Source organism: Anomalospiza imberbis, chromosome 7 (assembly GCF_031753505.1).
Source record: "Anomalospiza imberbis isolate Cuckoo-Finch-1a 21T00152 chromosome 7, ASM3175350v1, whole genome shotgun sequence".
NCBI lineage: Eukaryota > Metazoa > Chordata > Aves > Passeriformes > Viduidae > Anomalospiza > Anomalospiza imberbis.
Genome location: NC_089687.1, coordinates 23,863,489 through 23,891,317, shown reverse-complemented (window position 1 = coordinate 23,891,317; position 27,829 = coordinate 23,863,489). Strand labels below are relative to the sequence as shown.

The window sequence follows — 27,829 nt, the reverse complement described above, 5'->3', positions numbered from 1 at the left end:
CAGTATTTAAACAAAAGCTTAATAGAGCAATGAGGAGTTTTGTCAAGGAAACTCAAGCAAAGTGGCATTCTTTGATTCTGGATAGACTGGTCACATTGTAAACTGCAGGAATTATACAGATGTTGCCACAAAAAAAAAAAAAAAAAGATACTAGTGACTGTTTTGATGCATTTCCTGAGGAGACATGCAGTGACAGCACAGCAGAACTGCCGCAACCATTCTCACTCCAGCTGCCCAATATATGTACAACTCTCTCCTAAATACCTTTGAATGCTCACTTTGTAACAGGTCAGCTTCTCAAAAAGGTATTTTAAAATGGGGCTATTTCCCACAATTTTTCTAGCAGATTAACCAGAAAAAACATACATGCACATGCTTGATTGAGTATATTATCTTCACACAGTATTGGATTTTTCACAAGGTTTAAGAGAACTCTTAGTAATTTTATATCCTTTTAAAAAAGTCCATTTTAATAATCAAACCTCTTCCAGTATGCTAGATGGCTTTAGCTAGATGGGATCCTTTCCCCTCCAATTAAGAAAAAAATCCTGTAGATCTAATCCTGCCTACAGGATAACTTGTTCTTTCTTCTTTTTTTTAAAGCTAATCATTACTACTTAATTATAAATCTAGTGTTTTGTACAAAAATGGGATCTTAGGTGCTCTTCTGTTCTGTCTTCCTCTGAACTGAAAAGCTGTCTACCAAGACTTTTATCATGTCTTTCTTGTTAAACAGTTATTCTTCCTATTAAACAAGCAATAGAACAATTCCTGATTTCTACTTAAAGCAGTGGAAAAGCAAAGTTTCTGCCAAAAAATCTACACAGCCAAGACTGTTAGCTAATGTACCTTCATTGCTCTTAAGGCTAAAGCATTTTGCACCACATAGGAATCCATCCAGGAGCTGAAACTCTCAAGATAACAGCTCTTCAAGCAAAAAATGAGCAAGATACTAATATCTGTACAAAGAGAGGCGGGCAAAACTGAACTCAGCCTAAGGATTCCCTGCACAGCTAAGTGCTGTGGAGTGCTTAGCCCTCCAATGTCCTGGTTTCACACTGAGTGGCTCCATCCCTCAGGTAGGGTGGCAGGACACAGAGCCAGCCCTGCCTTAGGTGTTTCCCGATGGAAAGCAGGTGGCTGCCAAACCAAATGTGCTGTGTGCAAATAGCACCTGCACCATTCTCTGCCTCTATGAGACACCATTCACACAAACCCCAACATCATCTTCACTCAAAGTACCCATTTGGTCAGAAATATGGCTCACAGGCATTGCTGTTCCTTTTAAGATCTCAGCTCAGTTTCTGTATGCTTGCTCTTTTCTAAAGGCAGAACAAAGAGAATATTTGGCTTTAAAAACGTCTTGGAAACTACAAATGAAAAATTGCATGACAAGAGTACAGCTTTAATTACATCTCTCAAGGGGATGAGATAGCATTTCTCCATCCCCATCTTGCCTTCTCTCTGCCCTGGAAATTCGTAAGATGATCAGAGGTACAAATGTTCATATTTGTAGGGGGAAAAATTACCTACATTACATTCCTAGCAGATCATGTAAATAACAGGATGTACAGTCTCACAGAATTAGTTTACATTTGAAACATTTTCAAAATATTGTTTTAGCTGGGTATAATAGACCACCATAAGATGTGCCACACAGCAAACACAGGGCTGCAATTAAACAGCTGGCAAACAGCCAGAAAGAGATAAAGGCCCAGGCTGTCACTTGCTAGACAATATATATGGCTATTTTGGCAGCCAAAATGAATGTGATAATTGAGCCATGACACATTAAAAAGGCACACAATTTCCAAGGAAAGAGTTCCTGAGCACTAAACAGGGAGCATCTATAGTATGCTTACAGCCAAGCACAGTTTATGAGTAATAACAAGACCAGACTGATGACAATTCAGCGATGCCAAGCCAACCTTGTCTCATGCACGGCACCACTGTATGCACTGATCTACCACAGACACAGAAATACAGCAGTCAAGCCCATAGTGACCTTCAGAAACAAAGGGAATCTGAAGAGTGTGGGCACTGACTTGCAATGTTTCTCTATACTAATAGAGAAACATTTTTATACTAATAAGGATTTTATACTAATAAGGATTTTGTACAGTAGCAGTTCTATTTCCAGAAGTCACAGTGACTTGATTTGACTTCAACATCCAGAAAAGGCCCAACTGATATAATTCAGTTTTAAAATAAAAATACATGGTAATGCATGAAGAGTAAGTAACTCTTCAAAATCATACTTTTGCTATAAGGAAAAATGACTGTTTTGTTTAAGACATGAAGAACCTTAACATTGACAATGATAGCTGTTTGGAAGACAAAGTCCAGGAGCTTTTCTAGTGTTTCACTGCATGTTTTATTAAATAACCTAAGGACACAACAAACAAACAAATGTAGCAAATGAAGACATGGTTTTAAGTTAACATCCAACAGCTATATAAAGCTTCCTATAAATGTACTCCATCAAATTAACATGCTGACATCAATTGCATTTCCTTCTTGAGTAAAGGACTTGAAAGCCTATACACAGGCAGCCCCCAGCCCATTCATTCACTAACCTCCCACAAAGTGTAGGTTCTTCAAGATCTAAAATTATGCTCATATAAAAGAAGGCTAAATTTAGGCTCTGTTACAGGAAAATCCCTATGAAGAGTTTACTTCCAGATCTTAGTCTAAACTTAACCACATTAGAGGTGTATTAAAATAAAGAAATTGCATGTGTAGCTTCCCCAATCAAAAGGTGCAGTGCATCAAGAGAGCTTACAGAAAGTGTAAGAACCCATTTGTAGATCAATTCACACCAGTGATATCTAGAAGACAATTGCACAGCTCTCCATAGCATCAATACCAGTGAACCACAACTGACCTGAGCGATACTGGCGAAACTTTTGTAAATGATCCCCTGTACTAAGCATCAAAGAAACAGAGGAAAAACTTTTGAGACATTAAAACAGGATCTCTTCAATGTAAATTAATTTCTTTTCTCAAACAAAAGTATCAAAGTGCTCTAAACCTTTCAGATTTCCTCAGAAAAAAAAAACTCTCTAGCCACCTCAAATAACAACACAGACTTCCAAATCCAACAATCAGAGCAAACTGGCATTGCCATACTGAGCCAAAATAAAGAATCAGAATCAATACCTGACTTTATACTAAAACCAGTACAACTACAATAATTACATAATCTACTTTTACACAATTATCTTTAATGGCTGTGATAGTAACTTCATTAAGTATGAGTAAAGGAAATGGAAAGGCTTAAAGATGAGGTCAGAACATGCACTTTTGGCTGCTTCCTCAGGAGATGCATCAAATATGTTATTTGTGTCTAAGGCAGAGCAGACTCTTGAGGATAGCTGCAGTGCCCAGAAGAAAAATGAAATTATGACATGCATTTTTCTGACCCACAAATTAGAAGAAGCATAAGGGGACAACTGCAAGAATAAATTAGTTGACACTCATCTGAAAATTTCATACTATTGCATCCATAAATGGCATATTCTAATAGTGAAATATATTAAAGAAGTATAGTCTTAATTTTTTGTCCCCAGTACAGCAGCAGACACACAGACATATTATCCCACAGGCTCTGTCAAGTGATGTTCAGTGGCAGCTGAAACAAGGCCAATTCACATTCCCTTTGGAAAAGCATTTAAACAAACACACAGTTTCCTGGAAAAGGCAAGAAAGGTGAGCTTTCTCTGACTCAGGGCCACAAAGCAGAAAGGCAGCAATTAAAAATGTAGACACAAAAGGGGAATGAAGAGAAATTAGTCCCAGTTATTTAACATACTTCATATACTTGCCCCTTGCTCAAATATCCTGTGAAATCTCAGTTAAAAAGGTTTTCTTCATAGATCTCGTATCCAGCCTGATTGTGAACAGACAGTTATGGAAAGAGTTTCATGGAATTAAAATGCAGTCAAAAATTGAATTTTCTTATAGGTTAGTAGAGAGTAGGATGGTAAACTGGTTTAGGACAAGAAACAAACACACTTAAGTAGCTTTGAAGTATGAGAACCTTCAAGGACTGTGAATAAAACTGTGTCAGGCAGAAAAGACTGAGTAACTCAGAAGAAGAGGAAGTAACTCAGAACTGCCTACAAGTAGGCAGTTTATTTACACCTACCAGGGAATCAGAGAGTGTTTCTCGTTATGGCTATGTTAACTCAAATCAACCTTTGGCCCCTAGTAATGAGCTGTAATTGCAAAAGAAAATTTGGAAATAGAAGGAATTACAGGAAAACTTTTTAATCTTCTGCTGCAGAGAGTAGTAGCTGTAAAAACGTGTGTCCCAGTATAATACAAAACACTAATCCTCCCCATAAAGCAGAATACCCTGGAGTAGATAATAACATTCTCCATGAAGGAAATCCTCTATTTATTTATACTCTGGCATAGTTTCCAAGTGTTTACATTTATTCAGTAAGCCAAAAAATTACTCAGACTTATTTTCTCTTTATATTTAACATATAGAAGAATGGCAAAGCTCTGAGCACCTGGACCATAATTAAATCTATAATTCATACAGCAGCATGAAGACTAATACATAAATTAACTCTATCTGCCAGAAGAATTAATAATATCAGGAACAACTTACTGCAGATTCCAAAAATGAGAATAGAAAGGTTTTATAGTAAAGCTTCTTTCAAACTTCCCTCAGGAAAATCTTTTTCCCCAAATTTCTATTCCAGTGGTGATCCAGACTCCGCCATTAAAAGTTTAGAGGCTAGGAAAAAACTCAGAGAAACAACTGACAGACTGAGAGGCACAGTGCCCATTAGCACAGGCACTGGAGCCACGCTACAAGCAGAACACGGCTGCACCACCAGCACACTGAGCCCAGCACTGCTCCTCAGCAGGAGAAAGAGGTGCCCTGGCTCAGTGCTGCACTGCTGGCTCTGGAGCAGAGCTGGGGTGCCCCAGGAACATGCTTACTCCTGAGTAAGGAGGAGGTTGCAGCCTCTCAGGAACACATGCAGCTGGTGCAATTTCATACTGCAGTTTATCCACCCACCTAAGACAGAACAGCGCAATGGGGGGTTCCTGCGTCCTGCTCTGCATCCAAACTGGATAAAAGCCAGGCTCTGGCTTGCACCTAGCTAAGAGACTGTAGTTACACACTCCAGCAGTGCCAGGATGACTCATGGTGCTTTGCACTCTGCCAGATGACTTTGAAGGAAACACAGAGCTGCATATGGAAAGCACAAGCAGATGCAGCACAGCATCTCTCAGACACTCATCAAGCATTCATTGGTTATGGCATCTACTGCAAAGCTAACCAGAACTGACCCCTCGGTCTGTGATCAACGACCAACTTCAGAAAAAGATCAACAGAATTACCTTCAGAAATAACATTCAGTGCACTGCATGGACTGCTTACTGCACAATTTAGTGTTGCCTTTTTTTTTTTCCATTCAGGCTTCAAAAGCCAATGGCTCTTTCAAAGTTGACAAACATGGAATTCTTCTGGGCATAAATGGACTTGGACTAAGACCTTGGGCAATACAGTCTCTCATAATTACCTGTTCTTCACACACTTTCAAGAAGCAGAAAACCCAACTGATATTTCTATTGGTGCATTTTTTTTCAAACAGCACTCTTATCTTCCCACCTCCTGAAACCAGCTGCTATCACACTGGTGGGCACGTGTCATCTTTACTGGAAAGCTGCCCAGCCAAGATGGATGATTTTAACAGGGAGGTATCCAGCTTATCTCAGGTGTGGGGAGGGGTGTGTTCACAGTTATTCCTGTCTCCTTACTCGCATGTTTGAAAACAAAAAGAGAATACAAGCACAGCTGAGTCTGACAATCCAGATAAGAGATTTTATTTATATTTATTTTTCCAAGGTCAGAATCTGGGAGTTAAGAAAACTTAAGCACATCAACTTGCATTCATCAGAAAAAAAAACCCAGAGTTATCAAAATCTCTCTCACAGTCCTGCTTGAATGAAAAGTATGCAGTAGCCATCTACAGCAAAAATATCAAGCATGGCTTGCAGAGAAATTCAGAGGCAATGCAAACAGCATAAACAGCATCCAGAAGGATGAAAAGTCATTTCTCAGGGTAGAACAGCTCATATCTGTCTCCATTTTCTCCATCCCCGACCCCACCTTCTCTAATTTCTAGTAAGGCACACTGGTCACTGTATAGGAATTTTGCTAGAATGACCTTTATATCTGGGACAACCACATGGTGCTGAGCCTACAATAGCTGTTTTGTATCGAGAGCCACTATTGTTAGTTTGCCTTCTAACTGATAAGAAATTACTTTGCTTCTTCTATTCCTAAAACAAAAAACCCCAAGCAGGTTTAACAGAAAACAAAGACTTTAAATAACGCTAGTCTGCAGTATTACCATGAAAAACAAACAAAACAAAACACTTGAAAGTAAAATGCTTTCACTGCATTTGTTTTCAGAGAACCTTGAAAGTAACCGACTTCTCCACATATGGATCTATTTAAGGTGTGCTACTCTGTATTATCAAACAAATCACCACTTTGTTCTGATGATGTCCCTTTCACTTCAGGAACTTGTTTCTTTTTAAAAAAAAACCTAAGTTGTGTGTTTGCTCTGGTATAACTAAGTACACCACCTGGAATTCTGGCCTATAAACAAAAAGGGAGAAGCAAACCACACTCAAAATACACAGCAGTCAGGTTGCTACTGCAACTCTTCATACTACTCCAGCTATCCATGACTCTCTGGAAGAAGGGAAAGGTGGAGCTAGGCACTACCTGGCTGTATAAAACTTGTATGGATATCATACAAAATTTCTACTCCACACAAGAAACACTTTTTCAGCCACAGACTGTGCTTCAAATAGTTTATCATGTAAAGACCACCCTCCCAGATAAATGTTTAATCATGCTTTTAGAATTTTAGGTTCTATAGTATTTCTACCTTTTGCATAAGAATGTATATCACATGAGCAATGCTTAATGTGCAGTAGGCTGTGCTGTGTAACTTAGATCACTTAGATTTACTTCTATGTGATATAGATTTAGAGTATTCAGTGCAACTTGATTTTAGTCTCAAGACCTCTCTTTGCATTAGCTTTATAGAAATCGAACCAAAACTCATTATTTTCCTTCTAAATCCAAAGCTCTGAACAGAAAACCAGGTATTTGCATAAGGATGTTGGTTCTTTGGGCCCTCGGGGTGTCTGTAGAGGGAGATGTTGCTAAATCTGTAGTGTCCAACTACAGCATTTGCCACTGATATTAATGAAGTAGATACAGATATGCCCTAGGTTTCTATGAACAAGTTAGGACAGGCACTGATGCACAATGACAACACAGAGCTCTGTGTCAGCTAACCATCCCTGCACCACTTCACTCATCCCTCGAATCCTTCAACCTGGATGAAGTCTTTGATGTTAGGATACCAGGAAGAAAGACAAACAGCAGCTAAAGTATTAGCAAACCCCTAGTCAGAAAAGGTTTATTTGGGGAGGAACCTGCCCAGTCTGCCACAATAGCAGTCTTCACAGCAAGAACCACCATCAGCTGAACATCTTTCCTATTGCATAGCTACTGATCTATTGAAACACTTTCCACACTCTCTAAAATCCACTCTGCTCAAAGCATTTACAGCATAAATGCTTTACTGAAATTGCAAATAGCAAACAAAAATAGCTTTCTGCTGCTAACCTTCCCTTACAGAAAGGAGAGCACCCATGTTTCAATTTGTCCAGTGAAATCTGACCAGCCGATGCTCTACTGATTCTCTCTATCCCATTTTGGCGATTTCCATGTCTAGGCTTCAGAGTGAAGTGATAATCTGAGTTCAAAACTAAACCACCTCACTGCAGCTTCAAGCTCTACGAACTGAGCCAGCATTGACTGAACCCTTGGCTTTCTGCAGCACCTGTACTGCTAAGCCAGTCACAGGGTGGCCTGAGCGCTGGGCACAGCAACCTTTGCTCAAGCTATGTTAAACAAGCTCCCAAAAGGCAGGCTGGCTCTGCACTGAATAAGAGCCTTCATTTTCTTACTGATTTCCAGCCCTGCCACAGAAGCTACAGGAAGGGTTTCTGGCAAGGGAGGAACTCACCTCCAAGACAATTCATTGTGAATCCCTGAGGCTGGCCTTTAGCTTTGCCGTCTGTTCTCTGACTTTGCTGGCTACCTTCCCAGCTCCTGCACCCTTCTGCATGCCTCAGAGAGGAACTACTCAAGTTTATAGCAGCATTAACTCATCAGCTGGAAACCTGCCAGGCTGCTTACATTTTCACTACAATCGTCTGAGCTCTGATTCCAGAGGGTGCTTTGAGACAGGATCCATGGTCACAGACAACTGCCTTCTGATGTGCTGGATCCATTTGGGGTGCTGGGAAAGATGCATCAGTGCTTGCATAGCTACTGCAAACTGCCCCTATGTAAGGACAAAAATGCCTCTTGCTTTTGTTTAGCTCAGTGTTAGAGATACTCATGTGCCTGTGGAACAAACACAGAGAACCCAAGCACAGCGTATGAAGTATCAAAAATCAAGATCTACTGCAGATCTACTGTGCTATTTGTTTCTCACAAAGGTGCCACACACTTCTGGAGAACTGAGGACATGTGCCTAGTTTATTTCTAGTTAGCAGAAGGTGACAACTTTGTGCAATTAAAGTAGGATTAGGTAACAATTAAAACAAAGCCAAATTTGGGGGGGAGAGGGGAGAAGGACTGAGTAGAATAATAAATCAGCAGAAAAAAAATCACAGGACATTTGCTTTTTTTGACTGACAACAGCACAAAATCTGTGCACGTCTAGTGACTTTTTAAATAATTCTTGCTGTTGCTTGGAATCATAGAACCTGTATATCTTCCAGGATGATTATACTACAAAACCCTGACTAAATTACAGTTTTTAAATGAAGCAAAAATCACTTCCCCACAAGCTTTCCTTTAGCATTATAATTTAAATCCAGTATAAATGCTAGTTTGGTCAAACTGGTCTTTAAGAGGTCACTTAGTCTATTTCCTGCTTGAAGTAGAAACAACTGTATCTAAACTGCTCCTGTCAGTCCTTTGCTTCTTAAAGACCTCTGGCAATGCACCACCTTTTGCAGGCTGGCTTCATGTCCAGTTACTCCTACATTGATATTAGGTCTTTATTAGGGTAATTGAAGTTGCTTTTCGTAACTACCAGCTCTGGAATAGCAACAATTGCCTTATTTCCTTTGCAGCAACTTCCTTCTATATCTGAAGATCTTTTCCTTTTTTTCCGTCTTCCTTCAAAGCACATGATCCTCAAAGTGGCTACACCTATTGTGAAGAACTGCTCCTCATCCAACCTTTTTTCCCCCCACAGATTTGTGCAGCTAATTATGCCTACTAAAGTGCTGTACCTTGCAGTTCTCATTATTAAATTACACAATATTTTTAAGGTCACTTCCTACATTTGTCCCCATCACTCAGCATTCTAGTCCTGTCCTCCAATGTGCTACAACCTTTTGGTCCCCACTGTTAACTCCAAATGCAGTATTTATATGCTGTAGGCCCGTATCCCCAACAACAAGGAAAACATCAATTACTAGGGACTGTCAGATGGTCCTCTACAGATTCTTCCAACCTTAAAGTGACTCACTGCTAACTACAGGTCACTTTGCTGTTTCATAAAAAAAAAAATCTTACCCCTACTTTGTTCCTGAAAGTGATGCTTACAATGGTAGTTTAATCATTGTCAACTAAACTTGTATCTGAGTTCCTAAAAGGTCTGGCCAGTCTGTTTTACTGTAAGCGCTATAAAATTAACAACTGCTCCAGCCACAGTTCTGAACTAGGTAACAGTATAGTGCACTCTCTGCAGAAGGAAAATTTATCCAAATTAATGCAAGCAGGCTAGGATTCATTTATCACCAGCAGTTACTGGCTCAAAGTAAGGCATCAATGTAAAGGAACAGCACAGTTCCTGGATAGCTTAATGGTATACATGCCCCTGTCTGAGATGCAGCTGGATATTCCTGCTCCTGCCTACCCAGCCCTGAACTCAGAAAATATGCTCAAGGTATTTTTCATGATCTGTGTATTACCTGTCGCAAAATGTTTCACATCTATGCAAACCTGAATTACACCAGCTCCAGGAAACCTCCACACATCAGTTTTAAAGGAATTAGGTAATTTTACATAAAGGGTTTGATGCTGATTAGCTGATTCTCTTCTATTTGCACTTTTGGGGCAAGTCGGTGTCCCAAGTCTATAATAGTAAAGAAACTGCTACACAGAGACAAGTCAGTCTGAGGGGAAGCATTCAGTGCTAGGACCTTGCCACACATACTATTGATCACAAACTAACTATGACAGGCTGGCAGGGGTGAGAAATGCAGTTTGAGTGTAAAAAGAAAAATGAAATACATATACATGGCATATTTTAGTCAGTTTTATCAACGAGCCTGAAGCGCCTTTGTAACATTATAAAAATCCAAAAAGCAGATTTGTCCTTAACTCTAAGACCCATTACTTGGCATTTTTCACAAATTTTTGCACAATACCTAAAGAATTGTTTAAAAAACGGTCAGGCTTTTCTACTGTTTCCAGATAAAACTTAGGACATAATGGACATCAGTGTTTTTAACACCAGTAGCTGAATGAAAATGTGTTTGAACTATTTCTGCAACTTTAAAGTAGATGGACAAACATTAATTTTATTTTTCTTTTCATTTTGACAGTAGTGCTACTGAAAACTAGAGAAGTATCTATATAATCTTTGGACTACCACACAGATTTCAGAGCAGGTAGGGCAGTACTGCGGACACTGCCCACAGAAGCGTCAAACCTGCAAATCTGCAGGCATGAAAACTTACTCCCATGAGTAGATATGTTGATTTGTGTTGCATAACCCTCTCTTAATTATGCCACTGAGAATACTTGCATGAGAAATTCACTGTGTGGGGGCTGATAAAAAACCTTGGTTTATAGCTTGCTGGAGGTCAATACTAGCAGAGGGGGAAAAAACTTGAGGCATTTTCAGTTAGTGGATCTGTCATCTAGTCTCAACTGAAAAAAAAAATTTAAATATTCTCACAATTCAAAATGTTCAGGAGTTACACAATCTTTCACTAGTGCATTTTTTAAATGAAAGTATATTAAATAACAGTGCAGTCTGGCTCTACTTAACACTTAAATATTTTACTGAAATGCCTTTCTAAATTTGCATGATCCCTCTTCCTTAAGCAGTGTCACTTACCAGCAAATAAGGTAAAAGCCACTCTGTAACATAAAGGTTGCTTCTACAGCTGGACAGAAATACAAAAATAACAGACTTCTGATTGCTGTGCTAAATTACACCACTCTTTCCTACTCTGACCTGGACTATAGCCTTCTGGTTAGAAAAAAGGAAGAAAGAAGGAGAAGGGAAGAAAATGCTTAGGAGAAATAATTCTAGATAAATCAGATATGGGCAATACTAACAAGTCGAACTTCAATATTCATTTGAGAATTACTTCAAGCATGTTTGTAGAGGAGCCATGAACCCTCTTCATTGTATTTTTTTAACTGTAAACTTCTGTATAGGGAAGGAAGTATTAGAAATAATCTTGTGGGTTGTATTCTCGAAACCACTCTGCAAACTTCAGCTTTCTTTTCATGTAGAATGCATTTATTGCGCTCAGTGGTGACAAAGTGCTGGGCAGGGAGAGACAATAAAAAGCATAATGTGCCACAAGATACATTATCAAGTAGAGTTTGGGTGATTTTTAAAAATTTTGCTTGTTCAGCTTCAGCACAAGCATTTGGGGACATACTCTTAAACATAACTATCTCTTACACACCTTGATCAACTGCTCTCCTATAGGGAACCATTTAGTGCTCACAATTGGGTTTTCACCGCAGAGGTGGAAGCCAGAAAAATTGACAATTTTTTTTTGCTCACTGGGATTCATTATTTAATACTATGAAGACATTTGCCCAAAAAGAAATTAAGACAATAAACACAAAACTGGAGGACATACACCGATCTCAAAAGTCAACAGCTTGAGTGGAAGAAAAAAACATACACGTGAAGATGGGCACACACTTTTGCTACTGTATAAAGGCCTGCTATTTGACTGCATGCAATATATTTTCTCCTCCTGATTTCATAAAGGCAACAGAATGCCTGGCTTTGACAAAGGGGAGACGGAAACTTACTGCATTTGAGAGACAAAGGAATGGATTGGCTTATTCATATCCCGGTGTGTGTGGCAAAAAGCTTTGTGTGAACAATGCTTACTCTGAGAGGAGGCAGGAAAAACCCAGCAGAGTTCATTTGAATCACCTATTTAAGCCATTTAAGCAAATTCGGATGATTTTTTTTTCCTTTTTTATTTTTTCCCGTCCCTGGGGAGCATTACAGAGTAATCACATGAATCTGCTTCACTTTCTGACTGGAGTAGTCAGTCATGTCCGTGGCAGAACTGGAGCAAACCACAGCTGTGCAGTAACATCTTCAACAGGCACAACTGTTTGCAGAGTAAACATTTGCCTATAACCTTACTGCAGAGTATGTTAACAAAAGGAATGCTTCTACAAGCTTAGCTGCAGCACCTTCCTCACAAACACGAGGCTGCATTAGCTCAAATCCAGCACTACCTCTGCACGTGGATGAGCCTGCACCACCAGCACAATTTTTCATTGCTTCTCATTGTTTTAGACAGCTCAACTGAAAGAGCCTAAATTGCTGGTCTGAGGAATACCTTCACAACATTGCTTTAAACACATACTGCAGTGCTCCCACACTGATGGAATAACAAGCACAGTCCAACAGTTACAAACATCTGGAAGCATGGGTCCATAACCAATGCAGTAATAGTGTTCGCCTGCCAGGGTTTTGCAGGCATTCTTCTTTGTGTCAAACTCCAGACCCTGGCGTTGGCAACACTCTGCAGGATAGAATTAGCCCAAGATGTGGCAGTAATTAAAGGGATAAATGCAGTTCTTAGCAAGCAGAAAAATCCTGTATTAAAACAAAACCCTTACACATCTTCCTTCCATTTGTTCTTAGTCCACACACTTTGGAGTGTTATTTTAAAATACATAATTTCAAAATTAACTACTCATAAACCATCAACCTATTTACAAGTCTAGGAGAGGCTACAAACAGCAAAATCATCAACTGCCCCCTTTTGTAGTACTGCTCAAGAAATCACATTAGTATGTATTAGCATACAAGGCCTGAAAATAAATAGGAATCAATATTGTAATCCCTATTAAGGAAAATCTTTCCAAAAGACCTATAAGGTCAGGCACTCACTGGCTAGAGGATGAGACAGAGCAGGGAGCCTTTGGGGTGATCCAAGCAGCCCTCTCTTAGCAAAAAGTCCCATTTCCCAGCAGCTACAAAGAAAGCAAGTTGTTTCTCTGACCAGTGCTCCAAAGCATGTGTTTTGCCTGGCCTTTCCACTTTACTTTTTTCTTTTTAACCACCTGCTTTCAAATATCTTGATTTTAACTTTAGTAAAGAGAAGAGATTAAAGCCAATTTACAGCACAGGATATAAAAGACTTATATTCTCCCACTTGCCTGGGAAAGATGCACTATTTCAACTCACCACTTTTTAAACCACATGAATTAAGCTCTGAGTGGATACACTGAATTTGGTGTTTGCATTCATTTCCTGCAAAGTTTACACTACAGTGGATTTGTTGTAAAATGGGCTGTAAACTATAAACTAAGCTGACATGAGTGTTATTAAATAGAACTTCAAAAACATTTCCACAAAGAAGAACAATATTTAATTTAGGAATGGAAATGAGGAAGAGTGAGCAAAGAAAACTGGGAATACACATTTTTGTTATTGTAGATCAGCAGGGCAGCCAGGAACAGCTAAAGGAAGCTGCTATAAATCACAGTACCCCTGGGAACAGCCCCACTTGTGCCAGCCCTAAAATTCAGGAAATACAATGAGAGCTGAAGACAGCAGTGCCCTGCTCCACCTGAGCTGCAGCCTCCAAGTTGGGCAGGTCTCCACAGCAGCCTCAGACAAAACCCTAACTACAGAGCAGTGACCTTTATCTAAACAGTTTTATGCTATGAGCTGAAAATAGTTATTCCAGATATGTCAAACTTATTTAAGAGCATCTCTGCAGCCCAGATTTACCATGCACTACATGCAAAATCTTTGCAGCATCTACCTGAGAGTTTGTAACAGTGGGGTCTGGCACACTTCCACACCTTGAAGTATGTATAAGTGCTTGGCCATGGTTTGAAACTGAGCTGCCTAGGAGCAATAGGGCCAAGATCTTTTTAGCTTTGCTTTACGCTATTAAAAGCACAAAAGAAATTAAATACAGCACACTGCATCAAGTAGCACAGCTTTGAGTTAAGATGGCAAAAGCAAGAAAAACTGGAATCAGATACCTGTCCTAGGTTTACCTATGTGTCCTAGTGCTATGGTGTACATTGGACAGTAATTGACTTGTTTCAGGCTTTTCTGTTGAACAGGAGAAAACATGAGTGGAAAGCAGCACTTAATTTTTCTCCAACGTCTTTAGTGGCCTAAGACCAAACTTAATTTTATTGCTTTTGATGCTTTATCTTTCTTGAAAATCACACCAAAATCACCGGAATTTAGTACTACTGCATGTAAAGGAGTAAAGCTATCAGCATGAAGATATTAAGTTTTATAGTTGGAACCCCTGAGATGCAGCTCATATACACTGCTCACAAACATGACAGCATGATACATGACAACATGATTTTTTCATCAGTTCATTGTCCAATTAACAGAATCAGAAATCAATCCTTTCTGTTGAGATAAGCAAGCAAAAAACTACTGTTTAGTCAGTTTTACTGTGCCTGTCATTCTGCTGTCCCAGTGCCTAAAACAGAAGTCAGTGTGCAGCCCAGGACTGCTCAGCATACCCAGGAACGGGGCTTTCTTGGGGCTCTGGCATTTTTATAAAGCAGATGTTACAGCAATAGATGTGACTGCAGGAAAAAACAACTGCTGGGGAAATCTACATCTCTTTTGCATGAGAATCACAGTGCAGCCAGTCGGTGTCATTTTAAAGTAGATAAATCAGCCTTGGGTCACTCCCATGGGGTGACTCTGGGAAGTTACATTGGCAGGTGAGAAGTGGCAGCAGATATCAGTGTTTAACATGATATGAGAGAGCTCAACATATCTGTACTTTAGTATTTGTACTGTATCCTGTTAAAGCAGCATTTACCATTTCATATGTGCCATTACTGCATTTTAAAAATTGCTAATTTTTCATTACTTATGTAACTGAGTAAGCAGAAGGACTATCAGCATCCAAGAGCATTAGTTGCCAGTTGTATTCTTGTGAAGTTTGCAATATGTGGACTGCAAATGAGATGATTGTGCTCTAGAATGGAAGAGAAACACTGTGCATGAAAAACTGGTTTTGGGAGAACTTAGACACTAGGTTTTTATGTTTAAAGCACATGTGAATATGCCCAAATTACACAGGCTTTTAAATGTTTTGGGTTTTTTTTTTCACAAATTCTTTTTCTTTCACAAGAAATGCAGTAAGTAGCATTCTGCTGCTTGTTGCATGATGAGCAGTGAAGAGGTCTCATCAGCTTGCTGTGTTTGTCTGTAGCCTAATCTGTGCTACTACACCTTATAAGAAAGTAAAAGTGTCAACTGTTTCTGCACATAACACACAGCTGCATTTACTTCTAACAAGGCTCCTTGTTAGGCTCCTCCTTACAAGTCAGTTTCAATGGAACAGTAAATACTTTGGGCACTGAAACTGTTCAAACTGTTTATCATGAAAACCCAGATTTCCTGTTACAGAAGCTTGTTTATTTTGTAGATTTTTTTTTTTTAATTTTGCAAAAGGTAAAAATGAACTCATCATAAAGTTGTTACTGAGTAAATCCACTAAATTCCTCCTAAAAATACCTCTGGGAACAGAAGCATTGACTTCCTCACTGGCAAAAAAACCCCAGTTTTTTCCTACTCTCTGTAGGAAAGAAACTTGAATAATTTTAGACACATTGGGGGTTTTCATCATACTCAACATCATTGCTGGGCATCTGGCTGTACCAGCTCACAAGCAAAATGCTCTGCAATACTCTTGTGCTAATATGAAAGGAACAAGCTTTGCCAGGGAGCCAAGTATCAGATAGTGCTGCAGAGTGTGAAAGCTTCTCTTTCTAAAAGCTGTAAATTGCTGTACCCGAAACTGCTACAATTGTCTTTCTGGCAACTGTAAGCAAAGCGTCAGGGTTCTATTTCATTTAAATACTTTCTCTTCTGCCATGCCCCTTTGATGGTCTAAATATAAAGTGCAGGACCAACACAGAACTAGAGCCCAGTATTTAAAGTTATCCAAAGCAGTTATTTAAAACAAACCAAATCCATCTTCCCACAAAAAACCCAAACAAACAAACAAACAAACAAAAAACCCAAAAAACCAAAACAAAAACACAAACCCCAAACCTTAAACAAACAGAGCCACTGACCCTACATGCAAATACATCGGACTGCCACAGGCAATCTACAGCACAGTCCTCAGGACAAGATGCCTTCACCACAAATTCAATAAAACACTGCTCTGGTTTAGCCCCTGCACTCATGGATTAGTGAGACAGAGGATCAGCTCATATTTTATCAAATTCACAAAACACCCACCAACTCATTCAAAAGCCAAACAATTCCAACACACAATCAGAAAGCATTTCCAGCATTTTTTTTTAGAACATGTACATGGCTCACTGTTACACAAGTTATTAAGATACCTTCCAGTCAGAAATCTTATGGAGATGCCTCAAATGAAAGCAACATTATTTAAAGCTAGCTTTACTGCAAATCTGAACACTGGATGCTCACAGCTAATAAGAATTTTTATGCATCCTTTAAACAAAAGTAAAACATGCCAAAAGATTTAAAGAAATCAGCTAACTGTGCTACTATCTAACTTTCCTACAGATCAAGTACTTCAATTCCAAACCATCGCTTTAAAACTAAATCACTCGGTCTCCCATGCTTAAAATTTCATTTTCTAAAAACAAACAGAGTTGCCTCCCAAGTTGGGAACTTCCTTAAAAATATTCTTTATCAAGAGACTACAACTTTGATCAACAGACACATAAATTTAGAGGCAATACTTCAGTTTATCTGTTAAACAACATACTAAGAGAAAGCATATAAAAATCACATACAGTTCTTTACTTCAGAATGAAAAGATCACTCCAGAAACTCAGCACTCAAAAACCCAGTTCAAACTACATGCAGACATTAAGTTGAAAGCTTCAGCATATTTTGACATTCATATAATTAATGTTTCACAAAGGCACTGACCAGCTATGAACAACAAACTGAATAGATTTCACTGTGTACATCAATCACTAATGACTACACCTCCAACATGCAGACAAAATATCAAACTCCAGTTTCAAATATTTCGTATGCTTGTTTAATTCGCTGTATGCAATTTCTGTCTAACAGTCACCCGTTGTAAACACTAAGTTTGCCTTTTGTTAACCTGAGCACATTAATTTCCTACCACCGACCACAATTTAAGAAGCCATTACATACCTGCAGTTAGGAGGAGGATCAAGGGTTATTTCAGCTAGCTCCTTCTGGATTCTGTTGGTGAAATGAGAACAGACACAAAGCATTTGAGATAGTCTATAGAATAAATCAGGGAATTACACTGCCCTCTACCACCATGCAGTTAAATGCAAGATTGGCTTTGCCTTCAGTAATGCTAACATGGCTGCTTCCTCTTTGTTCTCAGAGGCATAACCCAAATCCCACAGCTGAGAAACTTTGCAGCTTTTTTCCTGCTCCACGCTGCATGTAAACAGAACACTTACAGCTGAGCTGGGTAGAAATTTCCCACAACTATTCAGAAAAGTAACTCTTTTTCACATCCGAGCACTTTTTACCAGGGAGATTTTCTTTTCAAGCTAATATGCAAATGAGGCGGGGGTGGGGGGGGAGCCTGCACAGGCAGATTTGACAATGACTTTAAACCAGAGCTACAGGACCTGTGACTGAGGCTCAAGTTAACCGTGCTGGCAGCAGACACACTCTTTTCACAATATTTTACCTATTACTTTGCAGTGTGTTTAAAAAGTGGATTTGCAGATCTGCCAGGCTGTCTCTGTTACTGGAATAATCTCTCTGGATCAACTTTGCTTCTCTCCATACCTTCTGCTGCCTTGCCTCCTGCAACCTCATACAGTAGCTGTATTTATGTGATAAAAAATGATACAATAACTTGAAATAATCTGTGCATAACTTTACTCTATTACAAACATTCACAAGGAGTTAAGAGCTGAAAAATGAGTACTGAAAACTTCCCATGAATTTAAGTTTATTTAGGTACATAAGAGGTGCAATTTCAAAATAAACATGGTTAACTCCCCTTAAAAAGATCAAGAGTTCTCTTCACAAAAGGACACATAAGAGCAATACTGTGAATTTCATGCAAATAGCAGGCCTTAAAAGGTGAGCTAACAGAAACTGCTCTGGATGTCCTTACATTAATACAAATAAGTTCAGTAAGCCTACTGAACTATCTGAGATGCAGGGAATTAGACTTGCAACGATTAAATGAAATTAAGACAACATGGGAAAACTCAGTGTCAGAAACCTGTATCTTAGGCTTGTCAAATAAAGACAAGTAACAAAAAATTATAAGTGCTACATAGTAGTTGCAAAATTTTTTTCTCTTTAGCCAGTCCTATTTCAAAGGGTTTCAACAAGCTCAAAAGTCATCAAAACCATGCAGCCATCCTCTGCAACAATTTTAACATATTTCAAAAAGAATTTACTAAGTTTAAGTCCAATACAAAATTACTAAAGTGTTCATAAAAGTCAGAACTACAATAGTCACGCTGAATAAGCAAAATTTGAAGCTACTACAGCTATTTTACAACTTTTCTTGCTACTGGATACTTGTAAATGTTTTCAAAGAAAAGCAGCTCCAGGGAATGGACTGGAAAGTTATGTTTCATCTCCAAAGACAGCTAGAATTAAAGAATTTAAAGTTGGAGTATTTCACACAGCTGATCTTTGAGAAAATTAATTACCAGAGTAATTCTTAAGAGCCAGACTGCCAATAAACTTATACACAAATGAAAGTGCAACCAATATAACTAAACAAGGTTTCTGAAGATTCTCATATTAAAGGTAGAGGCTCCCTGTGGAATGTCACAGGTTTAAATCCACAGCTCCTAAGGGAGAAAACTCAGGTGAGTTTCTCCCAGGAGAATGGCAGAATGAACCCATTCCTTCAAGGTGCGTAAGGCTCTCCTGTGCATAATCATGAAAAGCTCTCATAAGGCCCAGAGAAGCCACTGGGGTTTTATGACTTCTTTAATTAGACAGCATTGCCTGTCATCAGTCTACCAACCACAATAAAATACTCCAGGAGGACTCACCCTATACCAATCAGGCATGGAAACCTAACTCAGAAAAAAGCACCAAAGCTCTCTCACACATTTTTGCAAATACAAAACGTACCTAGGTGCTCCCCTCCCAGTCAGCCTGTAAGTCATCAAGTTCTGTACCAACTCTTCAAAAGACATAGGACCATTCTGTGTAACTGTTACTCCAACAAGACTTGGATTAATTAAAACACTGCTTAGCAGGCTCCTGTCAACTACCGAAGTTGATAGTTCACTCCCTTCCACGCAGCTTTACAAGAAGAAAGCCTCTGCCCTGACAAGTGCAGTGCAAGTACCGTGACTCCAACTACTGTGCAAAAATACTGCAGGATGTTTCACTCCCTCCTTTACCTTTTTGCACTAGTAGATAGCTTAGCAGTAGTTTTGCTGGATAGTTTGGTGTTCTTCTTCTGCTGGGTGGCAGAGGGTTTTCGCTCTTCTTGCTCTTCAGGTTCAGGTGCAGGCGGATCCCTCTGATCGGCATCTGAACTACCACTGCTGGTACTTGGACTTTCATCGTCTGACCTCTGCCTATCACTGGACATCGTGGGGAACTTTTTGGAGAAAGAAAAGAGGCAGAGTTAATACACAAGGAAGGACTCTCTCTTGTCATTCCCCAAGTTCCACTGACCTCTGCCTACCACTGGACATCACGCGGAACTTTTTTGGGGAAGAAAGGAGGCAGAGTTCATACAACAGGCAGGACTCTCTCTTGGCGTTCTCCAAGTTCCAGAAAACTTTGAATAGGTGACAAGTCAGTTTCAGTGAGAAATTAATCAAAACATACTTCTTTGTCTCATACCCAAGGGCTGAAGTTTGACAGCTACAAAGCAATATTTACACTTCTGAAAATATAGATATTTCCAATTTTTAAACCCACTCACATTTTTTTCATACTTTAAACAATATGCCAATTGTCGACTTTGTTTAAGGCATGAGACAGATTTAGCAGAGTACTTAGGCAATGAACATTAATAACTTATGACACACTGTAAATAACAGACCTCACTGAAAATATTTTTTAAAAAGTCACTAATAACCTGTAAATATTTACACTGGAGCAGAGCATTTTATTGGGTCCAAACGCCAGATTCCCCCTTCTTCCCCTCTCTCCGAGAAAATACACTGCCAGTTACACTTGGGTTGATTTCAGATGGAAATGTACACTTGCTCTGAGCATTTAAAGGGCTGGCACGGGGGGCAAGGAGGTCTGTTTTTTTATTGGTGGTAGGGCTTTTTTTGGTAAGGGGAAAAGCCCCGCGATGCATTTAAAGCCACTGGGGTAGCAGCAGCCCCGGTTATTTACATGGCCAGCAGCGAGAACTGCATTTGGCCACCACAGAGCTGCCGGAGGGGGAAGAAGCATAATTCAAACTGCACCTTCTGCACAGCTCTCCCCGCCGCCGCTCCCCGCGCAGCTCCGCCAGGCAGACCGACATTTTTCCGCCGATCGGGAAAGGCGGGGGGCGGGGGGGGGAAAGAAGGAGGGGGCTGCCCCGGCGGCCGGGGGGGCCCGAGGAGGAGCGGCGGGAGCTGCGGCAGGGCTGGATCCAGGCGGCCGCCCGGCCGCGCTTTGTGGGGAGCGCCAGCCCGCCTCGGCTCGCCTCGGCTCGGCGGGCGGCGGCGGCGGCTCGCCCGGCCCCGCTCCGCACCGTGCGTGTGCACCAAGTGAGGCGTGAACTCGGGCCGGCCCCGCGTCCCCGGCCGCCGCCAGGCAGCGAGCGCCGAAAACAAGAACAAAGCTCCTCTACCAGCCCCCCCGCCTCCTCCCCGCCTCCCCCCACCGCGCTCGCCCAGCCGCCGCGGCGGCCGCCTCGCCCGCCGCTCCCTTACCTTCGCCGGCGTCCTGTCCCAATGCTGGGTCGGAGGGGCGGGATGGCGGGGGGCCGGGCCGGGCCCGCGGCGCCCGAGGAGGGGACGGAGGCGGCCGGGGGGCTCTACGGCGGCGGCGGCGGCTCTGTGGCCGGGCAGTGTGGAACATTGAGAGCCGGAGCAGGGGGGGACGGGGGGAGGCGCGGTGCGGCCCCGCGGCCGGCGGGTGGCGCTGGCGGGCCCCGCTCTGCGGCGCGGGCTCCCGCGGCGGGCCGGGGGGCCGGGGCGGGGGGCGGCGGGCGCGCGCCGCGGAGCGGAGCGGAGGCGGGGAGGGGGCCCGGCCGCCCCCGGGCTCTCCCCGCCCCGCCCGGGCTCCCCCGCCCGCCCGCGGCCGCCGGCGGAGCTCCCGGCGAGCGGGGGAGGGGAGAGGGGGCGCTCGCTCCCGTCTGCCGGCCGCCGGGGTGCGCGCAGGCGCGCTCCCGCCGCGGCCGGGGGCGCGCCTGCTCCGGGCCGGGCAAGGACAAAGCGGCGGCCCGGGAATGGGGGGGGGGGAGGGAGGTCGCCCCTCGATGGCCGCTCGACCCGGCCGGGCGGCACCCGCCGCCGTCAGCTCAGCCCGGCTCCCGAGGGGCTCCAGCCTCCGGCCCGCCGCGGGACTCGCCGGGCCGGTGCCCAGCAACGGCGATGCCCGGGGTCCTGCGGTGTACACAGCCCTCGGCCTCGCCAGCCTCACGCCTCACACGCCTCGGCTCGTGCCTTGCGCCCCGTGTCAGGGCAGGGACACACAGGAATGGGACCCCAGCACCACAAACGCCTGCCCTTGGCACTTCGTCACGCATGGGAGCTGGAAAAACACCGGCCACCCTGCAGCCTCAGCACTTTGAATAGAAGTATTCAGCATCAAAACCAGAGTTAGTTGTTCCGCAAGCAGCCAGCAGACCAAGTCACAAATGTTTTAGAGAGGAAGGGGGATGATTGATAGCAGTTGTGCTGTCACAGAAAGGTGGTATGGTATGGAGATGCAGTTTATTTTCTGGCCCGTCCCAAATGCACGGTGCCGGTGTGCACTGGAACAGCTTCTCACGCTGTCTGCCCAAAGCAATCCACCAATTTAGAGAATGTAAATACTTCGGTCTTAGAGCCTGATTACGCTGGCATTAAAATCCAGTTTCTTTATAAAGATCTTATCTATCTGTGAGAAGTAGATGAGGTTGAGGTGGTGGATAACTGGCTTCTGCAGAGAAGAAATTAACAATTACTATAAATGTTTGTGAAATTTACATGAAATCTCAAGACTAACAGCTGCTGTCCAGCACAAAGGCTTTTGCCTAGATAGCTTTCATCATCAACAGCCTAATGACTTAAAACTACTGTGTTTTCTTAGTTTGTGCAAGATCAAGGGCTCGAAGAAAGAGCATATACCATGCTCTAGAGGGAATGAGCAATTGGTGTGTCAAGGAACACCATTCACTGGGGTTAGTTGAAGTTAGCTCATGCTGAAGATTTGGCAGAAAAGTTGAATGATATGATGCGGAGGAATACTGGAGGTTTGTTTGTTAAAGTAGGCTATGGAGAATTCCCAGCTCACCACTACAGGCAATTTGCCCCTGAGGTATGCTGTAGAAAATTCCTAGCATAAACAGTATCTGGCATGATGAGCAATCTGGGCATAATTAGTAAAAGGAAAGCATGGCAGTATCAAAAATCTATCAGTCAGCACTGAGAGCCTTTCCCCCTCCCCTCCTCCCATTCTGTTGATGATGCTCAAGATGAACCTTGCTGGAACTTTGAAAGTCAGGATTAAGTCTTTAAAATTATTTCAGGTGAAAATATGCAGTCATCCCAAAAAAAAGGAGTAGAAGAATGTACATCTACAGAATGAAGGTAAGTAGATTGGCCAAGAGTTGCACACCACATCAGCTACAACATGTGTGGCTTTTGTGGCTTTCAGGATACAAAGTGAAAATTAAGAAAGCCCATTTAATGGAGACTAGTAGAAAAATTAGTCTAGATTTTTTTTTCCCAGCGTTTTTTCTATATTAAAATGAGTTTACTACAGCAATGTGTGGACATAACAGGTATTTATTTGCTTGAATATTCATTCGACATCAGGTCTGAAAGGATGACACTTTGTTCTTATGAGGTTGTATTTTCCTCGGATGTGTTCGTTATTCACAGAAAGAAAGTGTTCTTTCTTTCTGTGTTGTCATCCACATAAAGAGGGCTGCACTGAAAGGTACAGTTTGAAGGAGAGGGAAAAATGCCAATTTTAGTAGCCATTGTTACAAATCTACATCTCTGTGACTTTTCATATCCCTCGTAATTTGACTTCAGTGTAATTTTAACTGATGTACAGAATCATGAATGTGTTTTCTCTGTCAGTTTATTGTGTGCTCAAATTGTGGAAGTGCAGCTGGCATTGCAGGGCCTTCCCAAGGAAGTCCTGGGCACTCAGGCTGAGGCCTACATTTTTTTTCCCAATCAGTTGCCTTTCTTGTTTATGTTTTGTTGCTTTTATGTTCTTTGGGTTATTTTTTTAGAAGCCCTGTTTGCAAAGGTGATAGACTGGTAGATGTTTTTTCAGAAGTCCAATGTCTTTTTGGCTCTGTCTTCCTTCCTGTTCTGTCAGAGCACAGATATGAAGTTTCTGTTAGCACACAGAGGTTGAACAGCTGCCTTGGACTGCACAGACATCTGAATATATTTTTCTAGGTTTAGGAATTCACAGTTGAGTCTTCTCCATCTGACATGAAGTTCTTAGATAGCAAACAATGAGACCAAAACTAGGTGAAAAGCATTTTGATCTCCTGGCCCTGATCATTTTAAGGGCATGCAGGTGGTAAAATAAAGCCAGCACACATTTTTCATGATTAAGAGCAGTTCAACTGAAAATACTACTTAATGTTTACAGCTGTGTACTTCATCTTTTTTATTACATAGTTTCCTGACAGTAAATTCATCACCTAGAAATGCACCTCTCTGTCCTAAGTGTATTCCCATTTCAGGTTGTGTTAAAGCCCCTGTTGGACCCCTACTACGGCACCCTACTGCAGTGCTACAGATAGATATGGACAGGCTGGAGAACCAGGAAATGAACAATTTATTTTTTTTTTAAAGTGGATGGGGTAAAATTTAGATTGTGTTTTTGTTTGTAGGTAATGTCACAGTGGCAATTAGTGCTCCTTGTAAGGTAGCTCTTTTTCAAATATGCAGTGTATCTTGTCCCAAGATAATTAACAGTTTTAACAGAGAGTTCTAGAAAAGCAGATGATGCAAAAATCTTGGGCCAAGAAGGGATGTAGTGACTTACAGAAGGGAGTACAGGAAGCCCACAGAAGCTGCAGCTCATCCTGTTGTGCCTTCACCATAACTTCAATTTTTCTTACATTGTGATGTTGTGGATTCTTTGGGGTTTATGAAGGAAAAAAATAAGCCCCTAAAGAACAATGTCCCTACTTCATTTGCGTTCTCAAGAATTTACAAGAACAGCAGAGGTAAGTTTTTGAGAACTAAAGTCAATGTGGCAGTGGACAGGAGTGAGCCATGTCCTGGTCCCTTTGTCAGCTGGTGCTCCGCACATCTGTTGGTTTTGTGTTGCCACCTTACAAAGTTTGGCATGGGAATATTGTGGAGGAAGGATGGGAAGGGGGCTGGGTGGAAGAGATGAAAGCAAGAGCCAGAACACTGCTGTGCTTCAATTGTTCTTGTTTGAAGAATGACTTTCTGGAGGCTGCTGTAGCTCAGCAATAATCCTGAGACTGCTCTAATGCAGCCAGTCATGAGGCCTGGAACTTGGCATTCTTACAGGACTTTCAGGATATCTTTTCTTCTCTGGATCCTTGTATGCTTGAATAGAATCAAGACGAGAATTTTGCCAACTTTTTTTTTAACACAGGAGTTATCTGTTTAGCTAGGATTCTTTATAACATTGAATACTGCGGTATCTAAATCCATAGAAAAATACTTAGTATGCACTAAAGCACTACATATATTGATTAATCTTCATCATAATCCTAAAAAGTAAACCGTAAGTCCTACTGTTCAGCATACATTGTATTTGACAGTTGTGTTTTACACACTGGAAGAATAAATGGTCAGTTGGCTACTGGTTTTTAATGGGCAGATTAGCATTAGGCACTTAAAAACATAACAGATAAATGCATGTTTTCAAAGCACAAAGTCATGTGGTTATGTTTGTATTACAGTGTTCCCATGGAGTTCTTGTGTTCTGTTTTGTAAAGTCTTTCCTTGTGTGTGGATTATTGATGCAAGGAAAAGCACACTGGCCCCTTTGGAGTTCCTGTGGTCATTCATATGAATTCAGTGCAGTGTGTGTCAAATGAGTATCAGTGCTTTAAAAAAATCCATACTTTATTTTTTGTTGAAAGCAGCTTGAATTCACCAGCTTTTAATTGCTGTAGTTTTCATTTTACTTAGAAAGCTTTAGGAAAAACAAGAAAATTAGAGAAAATTTAGGTGGAGTTGTTCTTGGCGACTGGACAAAAGTAATTTGACTTTCGTAAGGATATTTCCCTCAATAACTAAGCATTATTTCATCTGTAAGCAAGAGGATTTTTTCCCTTGAAATTTTAATTGTAAATTTCTCCTTGATGTATAAATATGTGTAGTTACAGTTGCTTTTATGCATTTAATTTTTAGTGAAGTGTCTTGAATATTTGACTACAGTAGAGTAAAATGTAAATTCAGACTCTACTTGTACCAAAGTGTGAGATCTAGGTCTATAAGTAATGTCATAAATTCCATAAAATTATTTTATGGGGTATATTCAGCAGTATAGTGTGTAAATCATAAGCTATGGAGAGCATGGCTCTACAGATACAACCCTGGCAGACCAGCATTTCCGGACAACTTTCAGTATGAAATCTGCCCCTTTTCTGCTCACAGGGTGTAGTAAAATTGTGTTGTCATTCTTGGTGTGTGATAATCTGCTATGAAAGCTGTAATAGTGAATAATATTGAAGGCCTAGTGAAAATTACATTTCCTTGTTACAAATAGAGACATTCCACTCCTAAAATATCTCAGATTGAATTATGTGTAAGTCTACACACAAGTATATGTCTTAGTGCTATCTACAGACTGCTTCGATTGGAAACCTTTGGCTCCATAAAAGCTCTGGCTCCAAAAGACCAAAGTTTGTGTGAAAGCAGAAAGTGAATTGGCTGGTAGTAATCAAGCTGATATCCTCATTCGTGCCAGCCAAGGGAAGGCAAGATAATTATAAAGTCAAATTCATCTGACCAAGTTGAGGTCAGAAAGAAACATACACATGAGGCAGACACTATTCATAAGCTGATGGATGTTTTTATAGAAAAGTAATAATTAAAAAGTACATGACTAAATTGGCCCATCCTGAGTGTGTTATTAAGAAAAAGGATCCTGGACAGCTCCTTACTGCCTCAGTCTGACTAACCTATTTATTTCCCTGGGGTTAGGTGAGTAAAAGATTTCCTTCATAGCCTTTAGGGCTGGTGACAATTGCACAAATAGCTTTATCTGGCTTCTCAGCATTTTGACACTGCAGTCCCCATCAGGCTCTTCAAATTCTGACATCCCATGGAGGAAGGAACCTATCAGCATTTAAAGAAAATCTTACAAATTTTCTGAAAGCCATCACACCTTCTAGTGATGAGTCATGGTGCTTTACATTTGCCTGTCTGGAAAGCCAGGGACACTTCTGAAAGCACCCTAATTATAGGGTAAGGCCTCTACATATTTCCCATTATCATGTCTGCACTGTGTAAAGACCAGCTTGACTGATGCTGTTTTGCAATAAAGAAAAGCACTACCTTTTTTAGCTTATGAAGATCAGGATTGCCAAAGACCCCTGTGGAGTAGCTTTGTGGCATCTTGCTTTCTGACTAGGGACAAAAAACTATCTGCATTTGTGCACTCCCTTCACATACAGGAGCCCTGGTCTCCCACAAAGGCTCAGGAAAGTCAAGTCAGGGCCCTATCATGATAAATCACCCCTGCAAATAACTGGGCAAGGCTGGTCTTCCACAGCCCTGACTCAAGCATGCTGGACAGTCTCTGCAATAGCAGAAGGTGTTGCAACTCCCAGCAGTTTCTTTTGTGCCATGGTCAGTGGGACTTGTTCCCATAGCGGGGACTTGTGTCCAGCATTTCCCGTTGCAGCAGGAGAACAGATCTCCACCCACGGTGGTGGTGAGGGCTGAGAGGGGAGTGCAGCCTCAGCTAAAGTGTTCCCACATATTTGATCTACCTCCTGTGCTGGAGCAGTCGCATACAAGCAGAGAGCCTGAGTGGTGAGGTCTCAAGTAATTGCAGTTAAAGCCATCTAAGATGGATTGTCTGGCCCTAGAAATATGCTGGCAAAACTCAAGAGCAAGAAAGGATTGGATCCTCAGGGCAAGTGGAGGCCCTCTGTTTGTCATTCAGCATGTTGAAATGTTTCTCTGAAGTATTTGAGTGGTGAAGTGGTGCAAACTTAGAATTGAGCTACTTTAATGTTACAGTAATTTTTATCACTCCGTCTGTGTGATGTCAAGATGTGACTGTCTTCAAGTAGCTCATTTAGTATCACCAGCCAGAAATCTTTGCACAGGAAAGAAGTTGTGATTAGCAGGTGTGAGACCAGTCTGATTTTAGTCTCGTCCCATGGTTTCAACAACAAAGTCTTA

The 27,829-nt window shown here is 41.4% G+C and overlaps 1 protein-coding gene across 3 annotated transcripts in view; it reads right to left on the bottom strand.

Moving 5' to 3' along the window:
- UBE2E3 (ubiquitin conjugating enzyme E2 E3) overlaps positions 1–21,710 on the bottom strand; it is a 56,022-nt gene extending 34,312 nt beyond the window's left edge. The window contains exons 1-3 of one of the 3 annotated variants that reach the window (XM_068196021.1): positions 21,188–21,710; positions 19,706–19,908; positions 17,496–17,546 (exon numbers count right to left, since the gene is read on the bottom strand). In XM_068196021.1, the coding sequence (XP_068052122.1) occupies positions 17,496–17,546; positions 19,706–19,899 (245 nt within the window). In that variant the 5' untranslated portion in view covers positions 19,900–19,908; positions 21,188–21,710. Of the gene's footprint in view, positions 1–17,495; positions 17,547–19,705; positions 19,909–20,734; positions 20,881–21,187 lie in introns of those variants that run through there. The other 2 variants (XM_068196019.1, XM_068196020.1) reach the window with 2 other exon arrangements.
- Positions 21,711–27,829: the final 6,119 nt, after the last annotated feature.